The sequence below is a fragment of the Periplaneta americana genome, chromosome 15 (genome assembly GCF_040183065.1).
Source record: "Periplaneta americana isolate PAMFEO1 chromosome 15, P.americana_PAMFEO1_priV1, whole genome shotgun sequence".
Lineage (NCBI taxonomy): Eukaryota > Metazoa > Arthropoda > Insecta > Blattodea > Blattidae > Periplaneta > Periplaneta americana.
In genome coordinates this window covers 164,733,254-164,759,544 of record NC_091131.1, presented here as the reverse complement: position 1 = coordinate 164,759,544, position 26,291 = coordinate 164,733,254, and the positions used below count along the sequence as shown (strand labels likewise).

General features: G+C 34.6%; 1 protein-coding gene across 2 annotated transcripts in view; it reads right to left on the bottom strand.

The window, feature by feature from the left end:
• Positions 1-205: 205 nt before the first annotated feature.
• LOC138715496 (dnaJ homolog subfamily B member 9-like) overlaps positions 206-26,291 on the bottom strand; it is a 284,349-nt gene continuing 258,263 nt past the window's right edge. For both annotated transcript variants that reach the window (XM_069848470.1, XM_069848469.1), the window contains exons 3-4: positions 21,168-21,403; positions 206-7,996 (exon numbers count right to left, since the gene is read on the bottom strand). In XM_069848470.1, the coding sequence (XP_069704571.1) occupies positions 7,763-7,996; positions 21,168-21,403 (470 nt within the window). In that variant the 3' untranslated portion in view covers positions 206-7,762. The remainder of the gene's footprint in view (positions 7,997-21,167; positions 21,404-26,291) is intronic.

The following is a 26,291-nucleotide window of genomic DNA, read 5'->3' as shown; positions in this document are numbered from 1 at the left end:
GACTTAAAAAGGTGGTCCTCACTTCAAAAAAGTTTGAGAAACGCTGTTTTACATTATTTGAATAAATATACTGAATACAGAATATTCTCACACACCAATAGATAATCAGCATGAAAATACAGTAATTCTGAATACAGGCAGTATATGGAAAAGAAAAGAAAGGTGCACTCTTAATCAGGTAATATTTAGACTGACACAATTCATCTCTTGAATACAAACAACTTTATTAAACACTCTAAAATAAGACCAAATTTCGTGACAAAATGCAGGCTTACATTAATGTGGGAAGGAGTGTAAAGGGAGCAGAAATAACAGGGAAGTAACAACACTGTTACTCAATCTGTCCAGTGACATAATCCTTCATGTACTGTTATAACATCAATTGACTGTAATTGAGGTCCCAAATAAAACAACAGCCCAAGCATAGGACGCAAAATTTTACAGAAGATCGTTTTATTTGAATTACTCATTTCTAGGCTTAATTTTATTAAAAAGTTTTGGGTTATAGTTTTACATAATCAAACTGTATATAGCATTAAGTTTTAATGTTTGTGTGCTTGTTGGGTACAAAATATTAAGGCCTTTTTAAGCTTGACTTGAGACGTTATTTTATTTTAGCCCTTCTTTGCTATACTGAATTAATCTTCGGTTCATTATATAATACACTAAATGAACAAAAATTCACATAAACCAAAATGTATGTACAAAATATATTTAGACAAAAATAACAATTAGCCTGCATAATAAATTTCTAAATTATAGACATCAGCTCAAAGGATTTTGAGTGACCACAAGGGTCCTGAATACAATAAACATGTACAATAATGTGATGTGATACATGAAAGAAAAAAAAAAAGTTAATTGTTGAAGGCAAATATAAGTTGATTAATTGAAATAGAGATGATGATGTAATATTTGAAGAGAATCCTTGATAATATTTATAAGAATAGACATTACATAATCAATGTGAAGTTCCTTAAGATAATTCCACGTGAATTTTGTGATTGAACATCTACTGCCAAACAGCAAACCAATGACAGACCATTGTTTAAGAGGGACGTTGTACTTTTGAGAAAGATACGGCAGACAAGGTTCATATATGGACTTCTTCTCAATATCAACTTCGGTGGCCTGATTTAGGTTTCTTTCGAAACGGATAGCAGGGTCAAGAACAAGAGCCCGTTTTAAGCGTCCGTTGATAGCAATAATGTCTGCCCGCCTAAAAGAACCATCTGATGATACACAATGTACTTCCTCATGAATCTCCCAATATAAAGTTTTTAACGATGTCGCCAAAGCATGTCATACACGATGATGTCTAGCATTGATCAGCAGCTCGCCTTTGGGGCATTGTCCAAGCACGTGTCCAAGTGTTTCAAGCTCACTACAGTCTGGATGACGGCAGCGGGTTGTGCTTAGAGTTCTGCCCGATTATAAGGAAATTTCATAACCATAAAAATAGATCAGTAATCTAGTCACTTGCCTTTCGTTGATAAGAATTTTCCTCCTTTTCAAGATGTCAAGAGCTGTGTTCTTTACAACCAAAATTTTGATATCCAACTTTTCACATTCTCTACAGACAAGTACGAGTACGAGTATAATTGAAATTGTGTGTGTGTGTGTGTGGGGGGGGGGGGGAATATTCAAAGCTACATGCTTCCCTTTATTCAACATTTTGTTCTGTATGCTTCTTGGTGGACGTTGTTGGGTATACACAGTTTTTATTATCTTGCACTTATTTTGTCTCCATTCTGCACTTTCTTTCAGTCGAATTTCACAATTACATTCCCTCGAAACTTCGTCCTGCTGGCAAGCACCCTAGACTGGTCAAACCAGTGACTTTGCTGCAACACATGATCCCAAGTTGGCAGTGCCGACCAATGAAACAGTGACCGAAGTGATATTGTTACATAGGAATGAAGGATGAAGACGTCACAAAGTGTATGAAGACACGGAGTATTTCTTGTCTTCTTGTCAGTGGAGGGTCACTCTGCCTTAGCACAGCTAACATCTAAAGAAATGTCAATTTCGCAAAAAATGAGACTTGGTCTGTTGTTTTATTTGGAACCTCAATTGCTTCGAAATGATTCCTTTAGTAAATCATACTTCTATCACAGTCTAGTATATACAGTCACGAAGCTTAATACTTACTAAATATGCAAACACAGACAGTTGAAATATGCATCCATAGATAGTTGCTCACCACCAGGATCGCTACTATCGCCTCATCACAGACTCTTTCCTAGCAGACGATAAAATATATTGTACTTGCGATATCGTGTTCTTTTGAAAAAAATTAATACCTTCCACTATTGAAATATGAAATACATAAGGTTTATATATTATTTTCACAAAATATATATTATACTCTATAAACCCACTTTCCTGGATCTTTCGGAAGAAGGATAACTCTTACCTATTTTTCTTACAATTTATAGTACTACAAACGTCTCCTTATCCCATATTATTATTCAAATTATTGTATTTTAGCCATTTACAATTATTACAACCGATAACGAACATTTCACAGTTTACATAGCTTTTCACAAAAATGCGAAATACGGCACAGTCAATGCCTTTTCGATCTAGACCAGGCCGTAATGTTTGTTCGGGTTTTCTATTTCAGTGTATGGAGCTCAGTGAAATATTATATTATAACTTTATTGCTTATCATTGCTAAGCTTTATTTAGTGTAATGTGTCCATAAGTTCCGTTTACTTCTTGTTGCATAATATGTTGCAGAAATAATTACAAAACTGTGTTATTTTAATGTGAAGAGAATTTTATATGTTAACATAATCTGTTCGTGTCAACATTTCAAGTTTAGAATGGAAGCTATTTTGAGGTTTAATAACAAAGAATTTATATTATGACTTCAATTTAGGACATCTACCTTCCTTAATTTTAGACAAAATGTTTACCATACCACTCCTATGAAATTAGTGTACATACAATTGTGTTACTTCGTCTCTTAAGTAGTAGATAAATACAATAATTCAGTACTCAATTGTAGTATTAAAATACAGACAAATTGAATGTCCGGGGTATCATACATGACATTATGCTTACTTATAATGTATGATTGCGAATTTAGGAATATAAGTTAAGTATAGTAAACATAACCTATAATTTTCATATGAATGGCAAGGCATTGGAGGTCACTAAATTTAGACAGAAAGGGGCAACTGGTACATTAAACATAACCTATAATTTCAACATATCTAAATATCCGTGCGGTGCAATTGAAAATTATTGAATCGTGCATAAATGAATGTACAAGAATTTCGCAATATTTAATCGAAATAAATGCAGGTATTACACATACGAACAACGTAATTTTCACACCATAAATAATATTACATCTTAACTCGCAAGTGAATTATGTCTGAAGTGTCTCATAATCATTGTTTTAAATTTTATTAATGGAATTACACTACATTTTAGAGAAATATATGTTACTGTTCATGCATTCCAACTAATTTATATGGTTGAAACGCCGCCATTCATGATCGGGTTAAGCGAGTTACATCAGTTACATGATCTGCCTTACGGCCTGTATTAGATCACGATGACTGTGGCACAGTCTATTGTTCCTAGTACTCACAGCACTCCAAGTGGCTAGCAACTACCGTGAAAATTGCAAAAAATCATCCCAAGCTTCGTGACTGTATATAGTAGACTGTGCTTCTATGTTAATTTTTCATTGACATCTGACACATTAAGTCAAGCTGAAGAGTATTAAAAAATTCTGTAAACATACTCTTGGTACTTGGCATCACCATTCATACGTTCATGAGGAACCTTGTATTATAAATAATGTATGTACATATTTACAAATTGAAATTTAAAGGCACATAATTTAATTTCTCCTATATTACATATGTAAATTTCCTATAAGTAATGCTATTTCACTTGAACTGCTTTATTCATTGAAAGAAAATTCAATGCTGAGAGAAAGTAATATTTCTTATTTTAATTCTATAGAAGTTAAAAAATAAGTCAACCGACATTTAGCTGTTGTACACAGAAACTCCCCAAAGTGTGCTTGGACATGTTCCAAAAAATAAATGTAAACAATGAGAGTAATCCACACAAAGAAGAAAATAGTACAGAGAGATGAGCTGTGCACCAACACTCTGAAATACTAAATAGTTCCTTTAAATTTGCAAGCTGGTGCCTGTGAATAATGAAAAGAAAAATTATACATAAATTTGTATAAATAATTTGTTTCAATACATATATACAATGTATATGTACAAATATGGTGATACTGGTAATACTTCGATATCACTGATACTGATCTGTATCAGGTACCACTGACAGTATCAAAAATATAACACGAAGTTTCTCTGTACATCGTTGCTTTCCTTGAAATTATTCTTGTCAAATCAAGCCTATACTACTATATCAGCACTATAACTATGGTCTTCACACTGCTCTCGAGAGCAATACATTCAAAAAATCCTGTTCAACATTCTAGATTTATCCAAGATATGAAACAGAAATAACCGGAATTAGGAAGAGTCTGGAAGTTCCAAAAACAATCTGTAATTCAAGGAGGACATATACTTCGGTAAAATGCAATATGTTTCTGCATAATTAATATTAAATACAGCAAAACCTGCAGAAATGGTCACCTCCAATCAGTGATCACTAGGGCTAGGATTTTGATGAAATTGCATCTTTTTTTCTAGTAAGCCAGAAACATAGCTGCTTTGGTATTTATATGTTATGTGATAAACTGAGTCTTTTAAGACATATTTGTTAGGGCATATTTTTGCATTTTTTGGCTGTTTCAACTCATAAGAGCATCTTTTGTTTTATTCGGTCATTTTTAGGAATTTTCATTTAATTTTGACCATACATCATCATTATTAATGTAAAATAATGTTTATTTCCTTTGATATTTTCTTTACATATTTTGTCCATTAATACCCTTTATTTTCTATAATATTTTAATCGTTTTTCTACACAAATATTGCCATTTTAACGTAGTACACCCCATGTAATGGATCAGTCCAACTACCCCTTCAATATAGACTCCTCTATACCTGCTAATTCCGGATAAGTGTGGCCTTGTGGTAGACTACATGGAAACTAAAAGTAAAGTAAATCCATGGCGCTACAGCCCATGAAGGGCCAAGACCGACCAGCTGACTACTGACCTCACGTCCACATGCCAAAGCAGAGGTGAACGATCATACATGGAAACTACATCAGGTAAAATAATTAATTAAAGTGCACTACTTAGAAAAAATTACGTAAAATTTAATGCAATTACTACTTTAAATATTAAGTAGTACAAAACCTCTTTTCCTACTAAGCCAATTATGTAAGATCAATTTTTAGGGCATTTTTAAGGGCATATTTGAAAGATTTTTAGGCCATAAATGCAATGTCTTAGGACATTTTTTCATGATTTATAGGTCATCAAAATCCTAGCCCTAGTGATCACTCATTTTCGTATGAAATTAATTTAATTTTTCAGGACATTCAAGTAAGTAACACCTCATTTTTTATTATATCTTACCATGGTCAGCAGTCAGACAACTTTTACAGTCACTACTTGACAGCCAGCCATAAACTGATTCAAGTCACATACCAGCCACTGTCTTTATTACTTTCTTACGTAATGTATTTTCTCTGTATATGAGTAAATTAATAGAATCTCACTTTTTCATACTGCAGGAGCTGTCAAAATACTTTTCAAAAATGTTACTGAATCACAATTGGTTAGGTTACTGCTAATGTTTATGGTACCTCAGCTTAAAACTTCATCCTGCAACTACATGTTACAATACCGAAAGTAGTATCTATTAACAAATAAATTTGCAAATATTTCGACAACGATAGTGAGATGACATGAATCAACAAACTCACTGCACACTGATTCAAAGGACAATGCTACTTGTAAAGTGAATACACCTAATGGATTTTGTATTAGCACAAGTCTGGTATATGTTTAAATGTGCTATATTTTATCGGAAAACCAAGTAATATTGACGTGAATTTTCAACCATTCCCTATGTTACCATCTCACGAAAATTTTTCATAGCAAGGCATTTAAAAATACTGGCACAGAGTTATACTGGATATTTAAATACCTCTGGATTGGACTTAAAGTGTTAACAAAGGAACAAATATAAAAAAGTGTAGCTAAAAGGAAATTTAGACACATGCAACTGCACTAGAGAATTTTTTCATTAGTAGGTGCGTTCAAAATTTATTGTACAGTACGCTCATTGTTTTGACTTACAATATTATGCAGTCACTGCGTGATAAAATACAGAGTGATTTATATAAAGTAGAACTAACTCATTTCTTTCTTTCTTTATTTCAAAACGAATGATGCTCACCACAATTTGTTATACCTCAAATGTAGAGTATCTCTGGGAGATTACTAACCTATATAGGAAATGATGAAAATTCTTTATTTATTCAGCTGGAAATTCACTTAATGACTAATTTTTAACGTCCAATTAAGCAGGAGTTGTGATTCTCTGTCACGAGATGCGCAGATGTTTATTCTTTACTCCTTATTGTTAGCAGCTGTTTTCGACATTTTGTTTCAGTCGCTGAAAATGCAGTACGCATTAAATCAACGGCTCTTCCTTGTGAAGCAATACTGGATCATCATCATCATCATATCCGTCACGTATTAGACCCTACAGGATCTGTTACGGTCTCATGCCAGCCCTTACGTGGTCTTCCCAATTTCCTCTTGGTACATAAGTAAGAATCTGTTTAGGCCATCTAGTGCGATCCATCCTTTCGACATGTTTTTTCCGCTGAAGGCGATATTGTTGAACAAAATTAACTATAGGATCCATTTTTAGTTCCTGCAATATGTCCACATTTTTACGGTGTTCCAGCAAAGAGCATCCCGCTGTTCATCGCATGAACCTCATTTCAGCTGTCGTCAGCCTTTGCTCATGAGCTTTTCTGATTGTCCATGCCTCGCTACCGTAAGTGAGGACCGGTCGAGCTAGTGTTTTATGTACCTTTAGCCTTGTATGGATTACGAATTCAATTACAGCTACTCAAAGGGCATATCAGAGAATTTCGTTTTGAAATAAATAAATAAATAAATAAAGAAAGAAATGTGTTAGTTCTACGTAAATCATTCTGTACAACGGACTTCTATATTTCGTACTTTGCGCTCACCTGTGCTGAACTGTATTTTTAAGAAGGTCTGATCAGTCATGAAGACAAGTTTCACAGTACTGGTATTTTACCAATTGTGATAAATAATAGATTTCAAATTTCAATGTTGGATTAATAACTTCAAAATTACATACTGTATTTTACCAGTTAAACAATTGATATTACAGATGCATTATTTGGATTAATAAATTAATATTCAATTACGAGATAAATTTTAGTTTAGACATTATTTCTTCTCAGTTGAACAATGGACTGTTTAATAATAACCATAGTATAAAATAGGAATCTTCAATTCTGATATCAGCCTATCGTAATTACCAATTTAGAATTCCTTATTAACAAGAAGTTATTTATTTTATGGATCACACAGAGGGAAATTTGTGTCGTATATAGTAAGAATTATTGAAAATCTAATCCAGAACTTCAAAGCTCATTCCACGCTGTCAAAAGAGACTGAAAACATTACAATAATCTATAGCAGAACCTCAATCATGCATCAAATCTAAAAAATTATACAGAAAAATATCACAACTTCAGAGAGATTAATTTAAACTTAGGGTTAAGATTTTGTTCACAATTCGTTCAGTCTATTTCTTTTTTAAGAACATTGCGTATATGTTGTCACCATGTTCCCAACTCGTTGCGTCACTGTCCGACATGATCTTCCTCCAGAATTATGGTGAACTCTACTTTCGTGGTGACCGTGGTGACCATGATGAGCATGGTGAGCATGGTGTGCATTATACCCAAAATGAGAGCCAAAGAAAGAACTCCCGTCTCCAAACATGTGGGGTTCATATCCATAATGATTATGTGTGAAAGATTCTGGCTCCTGAAACATAGACAAATTTTACTAATGATGGATTCATGGCGAAGTGCATCAACATCGGTTAAAAACGCAGTAATCATAGATTACGAAACGACGGTTAAACAGTAACCGTGGTTAAAATGTAATTTCTGTGCACCATTCATAATCACCGATTACTTAAACATAGTTAGCTGACACTTCATTTAACCAGAGCAAAGTCTTTGATGGTACACTGTTTCTACAAAATGACTAAAGGAAAGCATTCATACCACAGCAAAGATAATAGTCAACATCTAAAAACGACTGCGGTCACTCCGTTCTATATCGAAGTGAACATGTCCTACATTTTCGCGTTGCATTTGTTTGCCTTTGGGCGCTGTTATATTTGCGAGTTGCATTTCTTTGTTTTTCATTGCTGTTAGGTTAAAATCGTACAAAATAGAAAATTGAATGCAAAAATGATTATATCCCAATGTGAGGTTAAGTATCGATAGACTTACTTAATAGATTTAAATATATTATATAATAAAGAAGGAATATCCATAAAGGAAAAGGATGCAGAAGATTAGTAGAAATGTGTGTACGACCCAAGATCCCATTTACACCAGGTTACCGTTCATTATCCTAAGATCCATAACCTCTCTTTGTTCAGCCAGTGACAGAGAAAGAGATATTCAAGTATTCCCTCTTAAAATACAGAAAATAACAGTTACATAGAATCTTAACATAAGGAGCTGATCAACAGAAGAAATATGACTGTTTTTGAGTTATTGCAAGTGAGCCATTTGTAGATTTTGATAAACAAAATCCCTCCTGAAATTTTCTGTCACCTAATTCCTCGTAAAGATTCTCTCTTTCCACTAAAGGAACTTCACGCTCACGCTCTATCCATATAATTCAAGTACTGTACAATAATAATCGTCTTCGAAGTAAACATCTGTGGCTCTGGCCGCCATTTTGCTTTACTTGCTCTACTAATCACTGGTTATCTCCTTTAACCGCTCGAAAATGGCCGGTTATAGATTACTGTGGTTAACCTTCTATTTAAGTCGTAACCGAGGTCGATCCACTGTAAAAATGCTTAAACAGAGGTTAGATGACAATTTTAACTGGTGGTTACACTAACCGACGTTGATGCACGTGGGCATCAGAGAAAGAACTGGAGGGCTGCCTAGAATAACGTAGTAAGTCACTTTCTGACCGAAGTAAGAAATATTTTACACATATCTTCTATCATGTGCTGCTTGTTTTCTTGCCGATGTGGCACTACTTTGAGAGCTGTAATGTTTTGAGTTTGTTGTTCAGCTGAAAAACGTAATAACACAAGTGAAATAGCAGACAAGCTATTTTGAATGCGGCACATGGTCTTTCAAGTAATGTAAATAAAAAGAGAAACGAAAAAATATTGTCATGGAGCTGAAGGGCAATGTACATAAGCCACGAAACGATCAGGAGAAAGAATATATCTTGAAGAGAGGCAACATTAAATCAGCTGTAAAAGTTCTGAACCAATGAGCAGAATAACATTATATGTATGTCAATGCACAGGATGGACGTTATAGCAAAATAATACAGTATATACTTACTGTGGTAACAAAAGCAGGAAGTAAGTGTTTTATTAATTAAACTGCACAATGAGTGAATATTATTCAATCATAATGTTAACGTGACTTGGGTTAAATTTGTAATGACAGACAGATTTTCGTCCTTAACGTCAAACATAAATTTTAATAAATAAATCATCATCATCATCATCATCATCATCATCCTTCACGAATTAGGCCTCTGTAGACCTGTTTCGGCCCCATCTAGCAGTCTTTTTAAAGGTCTTCCTGGTCGACGATGTCCTCTAGGTTTATACTGCATCATAATTTTTGGGATTCTTGAATTTTCCATTCTTCTTACATGATCTAGCCAATTGAATTTATATCTGCTGATTTTTTCTTCCACTGACTCTACTTCTAATTGTTCTAAAATTTCTTCATTCCTTTTTCGGTCTAAAAGAATATATCCTGCTGTCCTCCTGAAAAATTTCATTTCCGTTCCTTTGATTCTGTTCATGTCTTTTTTTCTTTAAAGTCCAAATCTCACTTCCGTATAAAAGGGAGGGTAATGCTAGTGTATTATATATTTTTATTCTTGTAGATTTTTGTACTAATTTAGCTTTTAATGTATTATTTATTATTCCTAGAATTTGTGTAAATCTGGTAATTTTCTTGTTCACATCTTTTTCATTTTGGTAAGATATTTCACAACCCAGATAGTTGAAATTTTGCACTTGTTCGAGGCATTGGTTATTGTGTATTATCTTACTTCTGACTGGGTCTTGTCCTAAAAATGCCATTACTTTTGATTTTTGTGCTGAAATTTCCATCCCAAAATCTTTTAATATTTTATTTAATGTATACAATCCTCTTTGTAAATTATCCTCTGAATTGGAAATTATGACTTGATCATCGGCATAGAGTAAGGTATTTAATGTTAGAGCACTGGTTATTTTGATTCCTGATGTGTAGATTTGAGTCTATTTTAAAATAATTTCATTTATATAGATATTAAATAAAGTTGGTGATAGTGGACAACCTTGTCGAACTCCATTATTAACTAATTTTCTTTCGGATATACAGTTATTAATTTTGACACTTATTTTGCTGTCTGTGTAGATTGCTATTATATTTTGTAATAGCAAATTTGGAATATTTTTATCTTGTAATATGTCGAATAAAAGGTCTCTTCGGACTTTATCAAAAGCTTTCACAAAATCAATAAAAGCTATATGGGTTTCTAAATTAAATTCTCTTCTTTTTTCTAACAATAGTTTGATACTAAATAATGGATCTACACATGATCTTCCTTTTCTAAAGCCATTTTGACACTCCAGAAGGAAAGTTTCAGCATGTTTTTTTTTTTAATTTTTCATTTAAAATCCTACTAAATATCTTATAACATGTGTTAATAAATAAATAATCCATAAATTTTCTAGACATCACAATAACAAAAGTAGACAACAAACACACATTCAAAGTATACAGAAAACCCACAACAACAACAACACACATACACAACACATCCAACCACCCCACACAACACAAACAAGCTGCATTCCGAACAATGGTACACAGACTACTCAACATATCAATGAGCCAACAAGATTACAACGAAGAACTAAACACAATCAAATACATAGTACAAGAAAACGGATACAACCCTAACATAATAGACAACATAATACGTAAGACAAAACATAACCACAAAAAACAGAACAATACAACACAAACACAAGAACACAAAAAATACATCACACTAACATACGAAAACAAAAACACACATAAAATTGCAACCTCATTCAAGAAATTAAATTACAACATCGCATACAGAACAAATAACACTCTACAAAAACATCAACACACAAACAAACAAATACAACCACACAAGCGTATACAAACTCAAATGTAACACCTGCAACAACTTCTACATAGGACAGACAGGCAGATCATTTCAAACACGTTACAAAGAACACATCACAGCCATAACAAAATTACAAAACACCTCCACATATGCAGAACATATCAGAAATGCTAATCACACCCACAGAGACATCAACACAGACATGGAAATACTACACATCCAACCAAAAAGCCAGAAACTCAACACACTAGAACAATATGAAATATACAGACACACGAAAACATACCCCAACGATATTCTCAACACACAACTCAATTTCAGAACACACACACTCTTTGACTCTACACTACGAACACACCCTCACAGGAAACAAGAGGCGCCAAGACCAACAACGACCAGTTCTGAAGATGACCCAAAATAGGTCGAAACATGTAAACAAGGTAAGTTAAAATTTAACACAAGAAAGTTCTTATCATACATATTCCGAAGTGATACAGTGTCAAAAGCTGTGTAACCAAGATGTATAAATTTTAAATTTAATTTACTTTATTCCTAACCAACATTATTTATCTTTCATGTTGCAACATAAAGCGTGTAACAGTATGTTTCAGTGTAAAACTTCCACGTATGTCAGAAATCATTATGTGACATTATTGGTTTAGTGTTTGCAGATTAAAGTGAGCAGGGTGTCACCAATCTGTCAGATTTACGAGGAAAACATTGTAATAGGAGATTCACTTTATCTCTCATGATGCAAAGCAAGTGTAGTTCGTGAGAACAATTGAAGCTTCCCAAAACAAGGAAACCAATACAGTAGGAACACTTCAGCTAATTTGAAGATGAAGACAATGTAGCAGATAAGTCAGACTTCTGATTATCTTTATTGCCAAATATTTCATACTGAGTTCAACTTCAACCCTGAGGCTCCTGCATCAGATACTTGTGCTACCTGTGACAAAAAAACTGCTGGAGAATTATGGAAGAACAAGATGGTATATCATTTGTTAAGTGAAGTGCATCATGGGGAAGGTAGAATCAGCATACGATAACACTGTTCAATAGCCATTTTGTTACAGAAATATAAATAACCAATTTTGAATAATTCGACATCTTTGCGTTCGAAAAGGGCCACGAACACTTTTAATTGGTTACAGTTTTTGTGTGCAAGAGAATAGCTGTTTTCATAATTTTGGTAATTCTCCATAACAGTTGACCTATACTTAAAATGAATATAGGGAGTAACTTGATAATTACAGGTGGACTTATACATAAAAATTAATTATCTGGTAATTAAAATGTGTAATTTTATTATTAAAATATTAAATATTAAAAGAATCTGTTACAGTGTACTAAGGTATAACTATCAACTCAAATTGTCCGAAACCTAAATCCTTTGCCTTTTGGATTTGCTCTTGTACTGAATGTCGGGAGCATCTCTTGCAATGTGTCAACAGTAATTGTTATAATCAGCTAGCATGTTCCTGAGAGGTATCTTTCTCCCATGCAAAACCAGATCCTGATGGAACAGCTTACCATCAATGACTTTTCGACAATTAACTTGGAAATATTTCAGATGACAATGCAAGAATTGTATTTTGAATATTTATTGCAATAGTATCAAGAAATATAGAATTTTATAGTGCATACTGATTGGCATATTTTAAGGTTTTTAAAGGCATACTTGCATGCATATTTAATAGGTTTTTAGGGCACGAACTTCCTGGCCCTAATAATGACACTCAAAGACCAGAGCTCCACCTTATAATGTTCACTTTTTGCATGGCCGTCACAAAAAACAATAAAAGTTATTACATCCTAATTGCAGTCAGAATACAAAAGCCACTACCTTCAAATCTCCACATATACAATAACTGCAAAATCGTTTTCATAACCTCTACATATCAATGAGGTCAATTTTCGCCTTTGTTTCACAAATGTAAATTCACCACAAACATAACAAAAATTGCCATTACTATTCAAACATTTCTGTGGCATACAATGATAAATTACCAGTGGCGGCTTCTCAAGGGGGTTGCAGGTTTGTACACCCCCCAGTAATGTTCATAATCTCCCGGCTTTGTTACTACTAAATATATATATATTTTACAATTTTTATTCATGACTATCTGCAGCTGGCGTCTTGTTTTGTACGTCTGTAGGAGCCTTCGAGCCTCTTGGTTTGCAAAGATGTTGAAAACCTATGGAAGGTAGTTTATAGAGATGTTCGGCTAATGCGGGGGCAGGGGGTTAGAGGCGTGGTCTACTGCTTTCTCATTGAGAACGGTTTGTCGCACTCCCTGGCATGGGACACCAACGTCAGTGCAGAAGAAACTAAATTCACTGGGAAAGTATCTGTTTCAACTAGACATTTGTCCGAAGTAATAAGCATGAAAAATGTATTCATTCGGCTTGTGCAACGAACAGTCGCATATTTCGCACATTACTTTCTCAATCTGCATGCACACAAACGGCACAATACATAAAGGACCTTGTATTTTGCTTTAAAGTTGTAAGAGTTGTCGTTCTGAAAATAAGTGCTGCTATCTCCCGACAGCCTACGAAAGCTGCATTTGAATTTTATGAACGAAAACGTTGGATTTGGTACTTGGTAGCATTCTGATGACGATTCTGTGCTCAAATGTTTTTCATGAGGTTAAATCGTAATATAGAGAGCTCCATCCACGACCCCATCCACTTTTGGACTTTCTGTATAAATAGGTATGCTTGTATTTAGTCATTTTACTTATTAATTGCATATAAATAAGCTTTATATGTATAGCCCTGAGGTATACACGGTTTTAAAATTTAAAGTAAAGTATGTTTAACTCCTCTCCGTTATCCTTTGTGCACCACCATATTTTCAAACCAGCAGCCGCCACTGTAAATTACAATACGAAATAAACAGTAAAATGTTTCACAACTGAGGTATTTTCAGTGTCCTGTCTATTCCACATAATAATTCAGACACAAAGAAACTATTACAATCCCACAACAATAGAACAGTCTAAACTTGTATCCCTTCAATCCCTTCTCTCACCACCTAGTAATTCAAAACTACCATAAAATGGTGTTAAACCTTCTTCTGCTGGTTTGGCAACAGTGTTTACAAGCTACATTTTGCTTTAAAAGTTATAGTCAGGTCTTTGTAATTTATTTTTCTTACACTAATTATGATTTATTCAGAAATGGAAAAAATGGTGTTTATTCAATAATTCAAAATTCGTAACCAATTCAAATTATGCTGAAAGCTACCTTTAATAGAATACATTTTAGTATGTTAGGACAGGGCAGAAGAAAACTTGCTGTAACATACAATATATGAACACTGCGATTATTCTTCTCTAAGTTATCTTAGTGTAGTTCCTACCCGGAGATAGATCGAGGGACTATTTTAACTCCAGAACATTTTACATTGAGATCAGCCATCATTGTTAGGGAAAAAGAGTGGGACTGTAGTAGGTGTTTTTACAGCTTATGTAGGTACCTCACTTATCGTCTTCTGAAAGGATCACCAGTGGTATACCCCAAGGATCTGTACTTAGTCCAACCCTCTTCAATATCATGTTACATAGCCTACCTGATATCATTCCTTCTGACGTCGAAATATGTATTTATGCTGATGATGTTTCAATATGGACTACCAATAAAGACCCAGACAGAGCTTTAAAATCTATTCAAATAGCCATATAAACATTTGGGCAAGTAAATGGAAATTATCTATATCGCACTCAAAAACTGAATACACTGTATTTACAAGAAAATATAGTCTGAAAAACTATAAACCTATCATTTTTATTAACAATATGCAAATCCCATATAATTCAACTCCAAAAGTTCTCAGCATTATTTTTTATGAAAAGCTCCTGTGGCACGCACATATCAATCATATTATTACACGATGTGTGCCTAGACTTACTCTTTTAAAAATTGTTGCAAATAAAAAATGGAGATCTGATATCATAACAATGAGATCGTTTTATATAGCTTATATAAGATCGAAATTATTATATGGGTGTGAAGTTTGGAGTGGTACAGCAAAGACACACCTGAAGAAAATTACTACATTCCAAAACGCTGCATTAAAACTGTGTTTGGGAGTGCCTAAAACTACCTCAACATGTGCAATAGAAATTGAATGTAATATCCAACCTGTTTGGTTATATATACGTGAGAAAAAATTCTTAAAATTCACCTTAAGCTTCAGTCTTCGTCAAGATGTATGTTTTTTCAAATAACGGATCACAACTTCAGCAAGTTTTATAATGTACAAATGGAAGATATTCCTTTAAATGTAACTTGTTTAGTGATGGAACAAAATTTAGTTGTCAATGAAACTCCACCATGGATGTGGAAAAGACCAAAGTGTTATATTAGTATCCTTGGCAATTATACTAAGAATGATACATCACATGTTTTAAAATCTAGTGCCATGGAACTAAGCTGTAACAAATATGAAAATTTTCTTCATATCTATACTGATGGGTCACAGAATCCTGATGATGGACTTTCAGGCACAGGGTATTATATTCCAAAATATAACGATAAATATTATATATCATGTTCATCTCCCTCTAGTCTCGAAACAGAATTACTGGCCATAGAGGCAGCTCTTTTACATGTCTCTACCTTATATGATATATTTGTATGCATTTTCAGTCACTCGATGCGAGCTATTCTAAATATCATGAAATATACTCCAACTTCCTATCCACAAATTACAATCTCTATAAAGAAAATATGAAATAAACTAAATCTTCAAAAGAAATAGTATTCCAATGGATACCTAGTCATTGCGGCATTACTGGAATTGAGAGATTGTAGATAATATTGCTAAACAGGCAACATCTTTGGGGCCCAAACCTATGCAAACAACTTCTTTAATCAGTACATATTCTGCAGTTAACTCTCATTTAACAAATTTATGGGTCGAATTATGGCTTTCTACTGATAAAGGCCAAGTATTTCAAAACATTCAAAAGAAACCTAATGATTTACAAATGTTCCGCAACATTCCCAGACACATACAAACTTTCTTAGCAAGAGCCAGGACAGGCCATATTGTCACTCAGAAGTATCTTCACCGCTTTAATCTTGTTGACTCTAGTAGTTGTTGCTGGTGCAACAATAACGAAGAAGATGTGGAACATATCCTCTTAAACTGCCCTGTCACAAGCATCCATAGAACTAATCTAAAATCTGCAATCCCTGTAACCTTGGACAATTCTCTCCAATATATACTGAATACACCTCATCTTTGGAATGTGGCTGCTGAAATATACAACCAGCATCGTGCTTTTACCCTTCATTTGTAAGAAGAGGAAATTCATAGTGAAATATAGTGGAACACGTGTTGTCAGCAAATAGCTGGATACACTATGAAGATAGAAATAAGTTATCTGAAATTACATTGTTCAACAAACTTTAACTCTTTATTACAGGGATGTAAATAATATTTCCTTATTAATTTGAGGCCACTACATCAGACACAACTGTACCATTCATAATATTAGTACTAAAGACACTTTTTTGTGAATGTCTGGGATGAAACAGTAGCTAAATTGAAATTGCATGAGTAGGGGTGTATTACTTTTTTTTTATTTTATTGGGTTATTTTACGACGCTTTATCAACATCTAGGTTATTTAGCGTCTGAATGAAATGATGGTGATAATGCCGGTGAAATGAGTCCGGAGTCCAGCACCGAAAGTTACCCAGCATTTGCTCATATTGGGTTGAGGGAAAACCCCGGAAAAAACCTCAACCAGGTAACTTGCCCCGACCGGGAATCGAACCCGGGCCACCTGGTTTCGCGGCCAGACGTGCTGTTATTCCACAGGTGTGGACGGGGGTGTATTACTATTCACAGATCTTAGAAAAGAGCACAAAGGAGAGGAAGGGTGTGTTGTGAAATATCAGTCAGTTTGGTGCCATAAAAGCAGAGTGTCACTTTGCATTCTGTATAACAGTGGTAAACTGACACATAGATTTCTGTCAACTTAACCATTCATTTTTATGGTTATTCCGACGATATTTTTTTGGCAGAATAGCCAAATCAACACTGTTATTCAACATTAAAAAATCAGTACCTTTTACAATTTTGTTTTCAGTATAGCATTGGGACATTTTAGGAAGGTATGTCTGTCAACATGCTCCAGATACTCTCCAAAAGCTACGGGGCCATGTATGCAACACTTGAGCCATATAACGTAAGCTGCGGTCATCCTTTACCAAAGCGACTGCTCTAGTGATGTTCTCGGGGCTTAACGGCATATTAACTCTCTTAAATGTTGTTTAGAACTGAGTTCAATATTACAGAATTCCATTATAAGCAAAAACGAAAATAACAATGTGGTAACTTTGTTTTGTCTTCTTGTGTTTAGTGTTGTAAATTTTAATGGCATAGCAATAAATAAAGTGAGAGACAGGAAGTGGCAAAGAGGGTGTCACAAATCACGCAATGACTATACTTTCCTTCCCAAAATATGAATTAACACTTGTCTAACACAAACAGGTTCATAGAAACACATAGAAATGTTGTTGTTTTCTAATGCCAGGCGTTTGACAATAAAGTCATTTGACCTCTTGCACTCCAATATTTTTCAAAGATATTATCATGGTCAGCCACTGAAGCACAGATTTTGAGGTGTTCCAAATCCATTTCTTTCAGAAATGTTATAATTTGTATTATGGTTTAATATTTCAAATTTATTAAGTGTTGCGTTTTTTTTTTCTTTTTTGGCTCAGCAGTGTATAATTAAGTATTGCAACAAGACTAGCGACATACCATTATATATTTGATTTGTTACTTTTATATGTATGCATAAATTATTTTACATTTAAATTTACGAATGTTCTAATTTGACAATTAGTGTCTCTTTATATTACTTGCTTATAGCGTTTCTTGTTCTATGGCCATGGAACATTGGCGCAAAGACAAATTTGGTTATGATCCGACATTACATGTTTCTTGGGCTAGTTAGTTGACATTTAAAGCTGCGTTACTACTGTTCATTCACTATACTAAAAGCCAGGTTATGAACCGACTAAACCGGAAGCAACGTTCTGTTGCTCTCTTTCTGAGCTCTGTTGCCACATAGTGGGGCGAGATTCAAAGCGTGTTCAGCGTTTGTCACCGATATGTTTAAAATAACTACTGTATATAGATCTCGATAACACTATCTACAATATTAGTAATTAAAATTACTGTTTTTAAGAAAGCACGAGCTAATGACGCTGGTACGAAATGCGACTCGTAGTGCATGTGGTACCGCAAATGAACTGGCTACACTGTCTCCGTGATTCCGTTGCCAGATTTTCGTTAGCAGACGACATTTTCACGCGAGGTCCAATGAAAAGCTCCGTTCTCTTTCTCCCCTCCATCCTCCACACTCAACGTGTCATCACTGCACAGGCTACCCCTCTAACCCGCACTTTCCTCTCGCCCTTCCAACCACTTCCTATTTCGTCGGTTCATAACCTGGCTTTAAGTATAGAGATATAGTCCAAGCTCACATAACTTAATACTTTTGGTACCAACTTCGTAACTCTGGTGAAAACGTATTTCATTGTAGTATACTGGAAGCAATGATTTAATAAGAACATACAGTAAAACCTCGATAAGATGCGCCCACTTATTACGCTATCCCGTGTAATACGCTTTTTTGTCCGGTCCCTGCACATTTCATATATAACGCCTTTATAAAATACCCTGTTTGTTGCGCTCAAGTCCTGCATAATACGCTGTTTTTGTGGAATATTTTCGATGTAATTTTCAGCCATGTACTGTAACAGCAATGAAACATCTTGGTTACTGAAGTCACTGGTGCCATTAACCTGAGAAGTATTGGTATTCGACCCTTTACCTGCGCATCTAAACCTTCATACTTCATACCTCAGTATACTCCACTCTCTTGTTACGCTCTCTTATTGGACTCTTTACCTGCATGGTTAAAGCCTACATACAGTTACAATACCTCACCCTTTTGCTAACCCTCTCTCTCAAACAGCATTCCTCACTCGGCTGTAATAAAATTCTGGAAATTTTTGCTGGGCAGTTTGATGTCCTTTAGTGTATTGAAGTGTCTGTGAATGTGATTACAATGAGTGTTAAACGAAAAGCCTTTTCTGTGTCGGAAAAATTGGAAATCTTACGAAAGTACGATGAGAACAGTACTCTTACTCAGAAACAACCCTCTGATTTATTGCAACGCTGCTGGGAGGATATAATCGCAGAAACTGAAGTGTGGTAAACATGAGTTCTTGGAGAACACGCATACGGCAAACAACTATAAATGACTTTTTTTTTCGAAAGAATTAAGTACAGTACAGTAATTACATAATGGAGTAATACTGTATTACCTTTCATGAATCATGTATCTCAATAAAGAAAAATGCTAATAGATACTGTATATAAGTCAAAATTAGTATACCTGCCTAATACATGGTCCCGGTTAATACGCCGTTTACATCCGGTTCCTTGAACAGCGTCTTATCGGGGTTTTACTGTATTACACTGGACCATAATCGGTATTATATGTATAGCTTCACACAATGTCTAAGTTGCTTTATGCTCGACCATGCCGAAATGTAGTAATTATACACCTGGTAGCAGACCTTTAATGCATGTCATTAAAGTACACCTACTCATTAAAGGTCAGGTCTTTCAGCCAATGACGACTCAGATTACAACTGTTCAGCCAATGACAGGTCAGCTTTCTACCGTTATAAAACCGCAAGTATCGATTATTCTCGGATATGCAATCGAAAGAGAATTAGCGAAAAGTCACAGAGGCTGGAAATCCAATACTGTCGCAGAAGGTTATGTTCTGTTACTATAATAATTAGCGTTAATTGTAAATAATATTCAAATAAATTCAATTTGTCATCTCGTTTTTCAATGTCGAATTCAATAATCAAGGTTATAATATTATAATATTATCAAGTTTAACGGGACTATGTCAAGGTCAATGACATTATTGTTCCTCGGAAAAAATCAATACTTTCGCGTCTGCGCACATCTCACAATTCACGACCTAGAACAAGGTCACTTCCGATCTTGTCAGTTACAAATAAAATGTATACATCTGAATACCGGTAATTTCAAGTCAGAAATATTGTCGAGCATAAAAAGTCGTATGAAACTCGCCTATAATGGTAATTAAGAAGCTCGTATGAAAATTATGAAACTCGCTTGCGGTCATTTCATAAATATCCATACTCGATTCTTAATTACTATCATTATAGGGTCGTTGCATAATGTACTATTAGAAAATTATTGAGAACATCATACATAAAGAATTTTAGGCATATCTTTTGCAATTGCATTATGATGAAAGTTAGTACTGAAAATAAATCAGCATCAAATATACTGTGAAATGATCTGTGTATTAAATATAAAGGGGGCTGTGCTTATTCAATAAACATAAGAATGATGGTGTTACTATGCAACATTAAACTAAAATACTAATTTTAAAGTAAGTTATACACAACATTGCATTACATAACATACGCTTATAGTCCACCGCTGTGGAGTAACAGCATGTCTAACCATGAAACAAGCGGGCCCAGGTTCAAATCCTGCCTGGGACAAGTTACCTGGTTGAGGCTTTTTCCGGAGTTTTACTTCAACTCATTAAGAGCAAATGCTGGGTAACTTTCGGTACTGGACCCTGGACTCCTTTCACTGGCAATATCTCCTTCATTAGACACTAGATGACCTTAGCAGCTGATAAAGCGTCGTAAAATAACAACTAAAAAATCATATGCTTATTATATTTATATTATCTTACCTCTTGGAAAAAATCCTCGAAGTTAAAGAAATTGTGTCCACGGTCCTCATAAGCATTTCCCCCGAAATGGAAAGAACTCTGTCCAAATTCGTCCTCAAAGTTGCGTAATATGTCATCGAAATTGAATTGGAAACCTTGGCCTGCAGTACCACCACTACCACCATTATTTTCGAAATATGATGATCCGAATTTGTCATACTTCTTTCGTTTTTCTGGATCCGTCAGTACTTCATAAGCTATAAAAGCAAAAATACAAATTAATGAAGGAAAAGAGAAAGAAGACAAGCAGAAAAAAGAACACGAAGTAAAAAAAGGAGGAAGACAAAAGGAAGGAAGCTGAAGAAAAGAAGACATAAGTAGGCTTTCTATAGTGTAATAAATTTATTTGTATATCTTATTTAAGACATGAAAAGCCTTTCCTATAACAGTCCTATGGAAATGCTGAAGCATATTTATGATGTGCAGAAAGAACAATCCAGAATGCTGCACCTCAAGAACACTTGTGTTCAAAAGCAATATGTAAGTGTGAGATCATTAAACAACAACAAAATCTTAAATTTAATTTGAATTTATTTAATCTATGAGTCTAAGGGCAGTTGGCATAGTCAAATTACGTAATAAAATAATTATTGGTGGTTTTTGTTAATCTACATTTGAGTATACCCAAAAAATCACTACCGTAAAATGAGGTGAAGTTGACCACAGGGGTGAAGTTGACCAAAACTCCCGAATAAGTTTCAGAGGCCATTAATGCCCAGAAGTAAAATTTCTAATTTTTTCAAAAAATGGTATTTTATATGTTGTACTTCTCTTTTCATATTTCACACATTGACAAAATTTTAAAATATGTTTCGTTTCAACTAGAATATTTTATTTAAGTCTACAATATTTAACATTTTTTATACATGGGATAAACTTTAAAGCTGCAGGTGACTCCAAAGAGGATATTATCACACAACCATTGATTTCAGCATCTTTGAGCATCTCTGAACACACACATAATTTGGTTTCCTATCCTGAATTACTTAGTAGTCTACTGGAGGGAAAAATAAAAAAAAAGGGAAATTTACATGTTTCTTGGGGTGAAGTTGACCACACTGTAGGAATTCACTGCATTTGTTATAGTACTGAGTATAGATACAATTTTGAGGTTAGAAAGTTATTTTTTTGCCCTTTTTTGTAGTCTCAAGACAGTGTTAGTTGGAAATGCCTAGAAAGTATGTATCAGTTGGTAAACAGAACTGCCAATATAGTAAACAAGATTTAGAAGATGCTCTAAAAGACTATTTAGATGGGAAATTGAGCATGAAACGGGCATGTGAGAAGTACCATATTCCAAAGGGAACACTTTTCAATAGGGTGCATGGATTGAAAGGAAAATCGTATGGTGGTCCAACGGTTTTTCAGCTGGTGAGGAAAATATAATGGTAAACTGCTTGCTGGCATGCGCATCTTGGGGTTTTCCCTTAAATACCCTTGATGTGCGGTTGTTTGCCAAGGAATATCTAGACAGAATAGGTAGGGAAGAAAAGAAATTTGTAAACAACATGCCTGGTGTTGAATGGGCTAAAAGCTTTTTGCAGCGACATTCTGAAAAATTGTCAGAGCGCCTGGCAAACAACATTAAAAGAGCAAGAGCAAACGTCAGTGAAGATGTAATTAGGGATTATCATGTAAATCTTTCTGACACAATAGAAGGGTTACCAGCAGAAAATGTTTTCAACTACGATGAAAGCAACTTGTCAGACGACCCAGGAAGAAGCAAGATGATTTTCAAGAGGGGTGTTAAGTATCCTGACAATGTTATAAATCATTCTAAGAGCTCCGTATCATTTATGATGTGTGTGTCAGCTGATGGAACTGCTCTTCCGCCATACGTGGTGTACAAATCAGCTCATTTATATGACACCTGGAGGGAAGGAGGACCAAAGGGAGCTCCATTTTGTACAAAACCATGCTGCAGTAGAGGGACACGTTACAATAGAACTTCTCATGGGTGGTTTGAAACAATCACGTTTACAGATTGGTTCAAATCAATGTTCCTCCCACATGCTAGTCGTCTCCCTGGAAAGAAAGCCCTCATAGGTGATAATTTATCATCACACTTTAATGAGGAAGTGCTTCAGCTGTGTGAAAAGAACAATATTTTTTTTGTATGTCTTCCAGCCAATGCTACTCATCTATGCCAACCTCTAGATATCAGCTTTTTTGGACCATTAAAGAAAGCATGGAGGAAAATCCTAAACAGCTGGAAGAAATGTCACTCCAAGCACTCTGCTGTGGAAAAGAGCTTGTTTCCAAAGTTGTTTAAACTGTTGTTCAATGAAGTGCCAAATATGCACCAGAATATTATCAGTGGCTTTGAAGCCACAGGAATCCATCCTCTGAACTTAGATAAGCTCTTAAAAAGAATTCCCAGGAAGGAAACACTCACACCTTCGAAACACCCTGACACTTCTATGATGATAACAGAAACACTTGTAGAGTTTTTGAGCCAGCAGCGACATCCAGTGCAGACTTCATCAGGTTGTAATACAGAGAAGAAAGCCAGAAGACGACTGACATTGACTCCTGGTCAATCAGTTGCATCAGAGGACTCTCCTCTGAAGAATAATAGTGCCACTTCAATACCAGTATCCAAGCAATCAGGATCAGCTAGAAAGTTATTTGTTTCTCCTGGAAAGTCATTGACACTGACTTCCAACACAAGAAGAGCTGCCGAAACTGCTCAAAAAGAACCTCCACATTCTGCAACAGTGCCGAAAGAAAATGACTTTGTGTTGGTGAAATTCAAACAAACAAAAAGTGTCCTTTATTATGTGGGTCAAGTCATGGGGAAGATGAATGAAAGTGGTGACCTGGAAGTCAAATTCATGCGCCGTAGTAATAAGATTCCAGGTTCATTTCATTTCCCAAATGTGGAAGATATTTCTTTCGTAAAATTTGATGATGTAGTGAGAGTATTAAGTGAGGTTTCTGCTCCTAAAAGGCTAACCTCACGACAGAAATCATATTTTAATTTTGTGTTAGATGAGGACAATGTTCACTGAAATGTAAAAGTGGAACTGGCTTCGTAACACCTACTCACACACGGTACCGGTATTTTATTGTAATTATAAATTTGTTTAAAATTTTCTAATGTTTTTAATGTGTTTGAAGTCAATTATGGCACTTTTCTTAGAAATTGCTCTGTTAAAATTCAAATTTCAATAAAAATTACGTTTGATAAGGTATTATGTGTTGTGTATAGGTACTGGGTACTCTTTTCTTGGTGTTTTAATCACTGTGGTATAAAAGCAATGGTTAACCTTCATTTTCATAAGGTCACCTTCATCCCATGCCTTAAAGAACTTATTTCTACATGAAATACTTATGTGTGGTCACCTTCACCCCATGCGGGGAGAAGGTGACCAAATAATGTTTTTTTAAAATTAAGACTACTTGTAATAGCGAAAGTATGTTTGCTCTGATTAAATTCTATTCTTCAGATACGCACCTTTCTTTATATGCTTTTACAAAAAAAATTAAAAAATAATCCTGAACGCCACAGTTATGCAAAGTTCAGAATTGGTCACCTTCACCCCGTTTTACGGTATTCCTAGTATCATGACAATGAACATCATTCACAAAGTAAATATAAGAAGATTATTTTTAACAAAATTTAAAGCTTGATAAATATACTGAGATGTTATAATAATTTTTCCATAAATAAATCATGGTTTCCGTATGTCTTCATTGATGAGCTACCAGTAGTTATTATTCTAATAGTTCTTTTTTGATGAGCTATCAATAATTACTATTCCAACATTTTTTTTCATAAAGTCCTATCAATGTGAGTACTATTGCCCCATGACAATAAATCATAGGACAGAATACTACGCAAAAATGAAGAATAAGAAAGTCTAGGGAGCATACAATTTTAGATTTCGTATAAAACATTTGATTCTTGACAATTTTTTTCAAAATAAATCAATATGATCTTCCCACGTAAGTGTGCCATTAACAATGATGCTGAGGAGTTTCAAGCAATTGCCATTGTCCATGGTTTTTTTTTTTCGTTGTTGGTAACTCTATAGCATCTATTAGATGCTTTATGGTTGTGCTAACAGATGGAGTTACTTGTCAACAATGTGACACTGAAACGTGTGTTCAGGTTACTGCCCAGCGACAGTCCTGATGTATTTTTATATTTGTGATGATTGGTTAATTAATATTAACCCGGCACACTCACAATCACACTCACATTCATACAAATTTCCAGACTCTAGACACCCAGGGAATTCTTCTTCTTCAAGAAAAACTCACCGAGAGCCGAGCCCGGGAATCGAACCCCGGACCTTCTGATCTGGAAGCCAGCATGCTGACCAACAGACCACTGTCCACGGTTTTACTACTGAATAAAAGAGATGACTTTGGTTTCATTTAGTAAAAATTACTCACTAAACCATTTCTTACCATCTTTAAAGGCTGAATTGGCAAGATTTTTCAATTCATTAAGATGACTATATTGTGTCAAAAATGTAGTATCAGCAAAAACCACAGAAAAGGCAGGAACTTTATAAATAAAAACAAAAGTGGGCCCAATATAGAAGCCTAAGGAACAACATATTTTAGGTTAATAATTACAGATTTATTACCATCAATGAAGATGCAGTTATAAAAATACGAAGAAATCACAATATTGCAGTTTAATATAACCTAACTCACAGAAAAGCACATTTAAATTACTTCCTTTTAAAACCTTCAATAGCATTATAAAATATCTTCATTATGAAACTACAATATTAAGGAACCTATGATCCACCTATGGTGTCATGCATGGTACTCAAAAGGTACGGATGTTTGATGAGGTGGTGAAAGTCATTAATAATAATGAACTTCAATCCAGTTTAACTAACGGAACTGACGAAGAAACAAGTCAAAGCTTTGAGGGTACTGTACATTATATTCCAAGAGGTTCTTTCCGCAAAGGTGGCAAACCTTGATGGAATTATGCAGAATGTGACAAAAAGAATCAATTTCATCCGAAGTAGACATTTAAAACATTCATAAATGAAATCAATAGTAAATATGGGATGCAATTTACCACAAAGAAGTAAGGCACCTGAGCCTCAGTCACACACT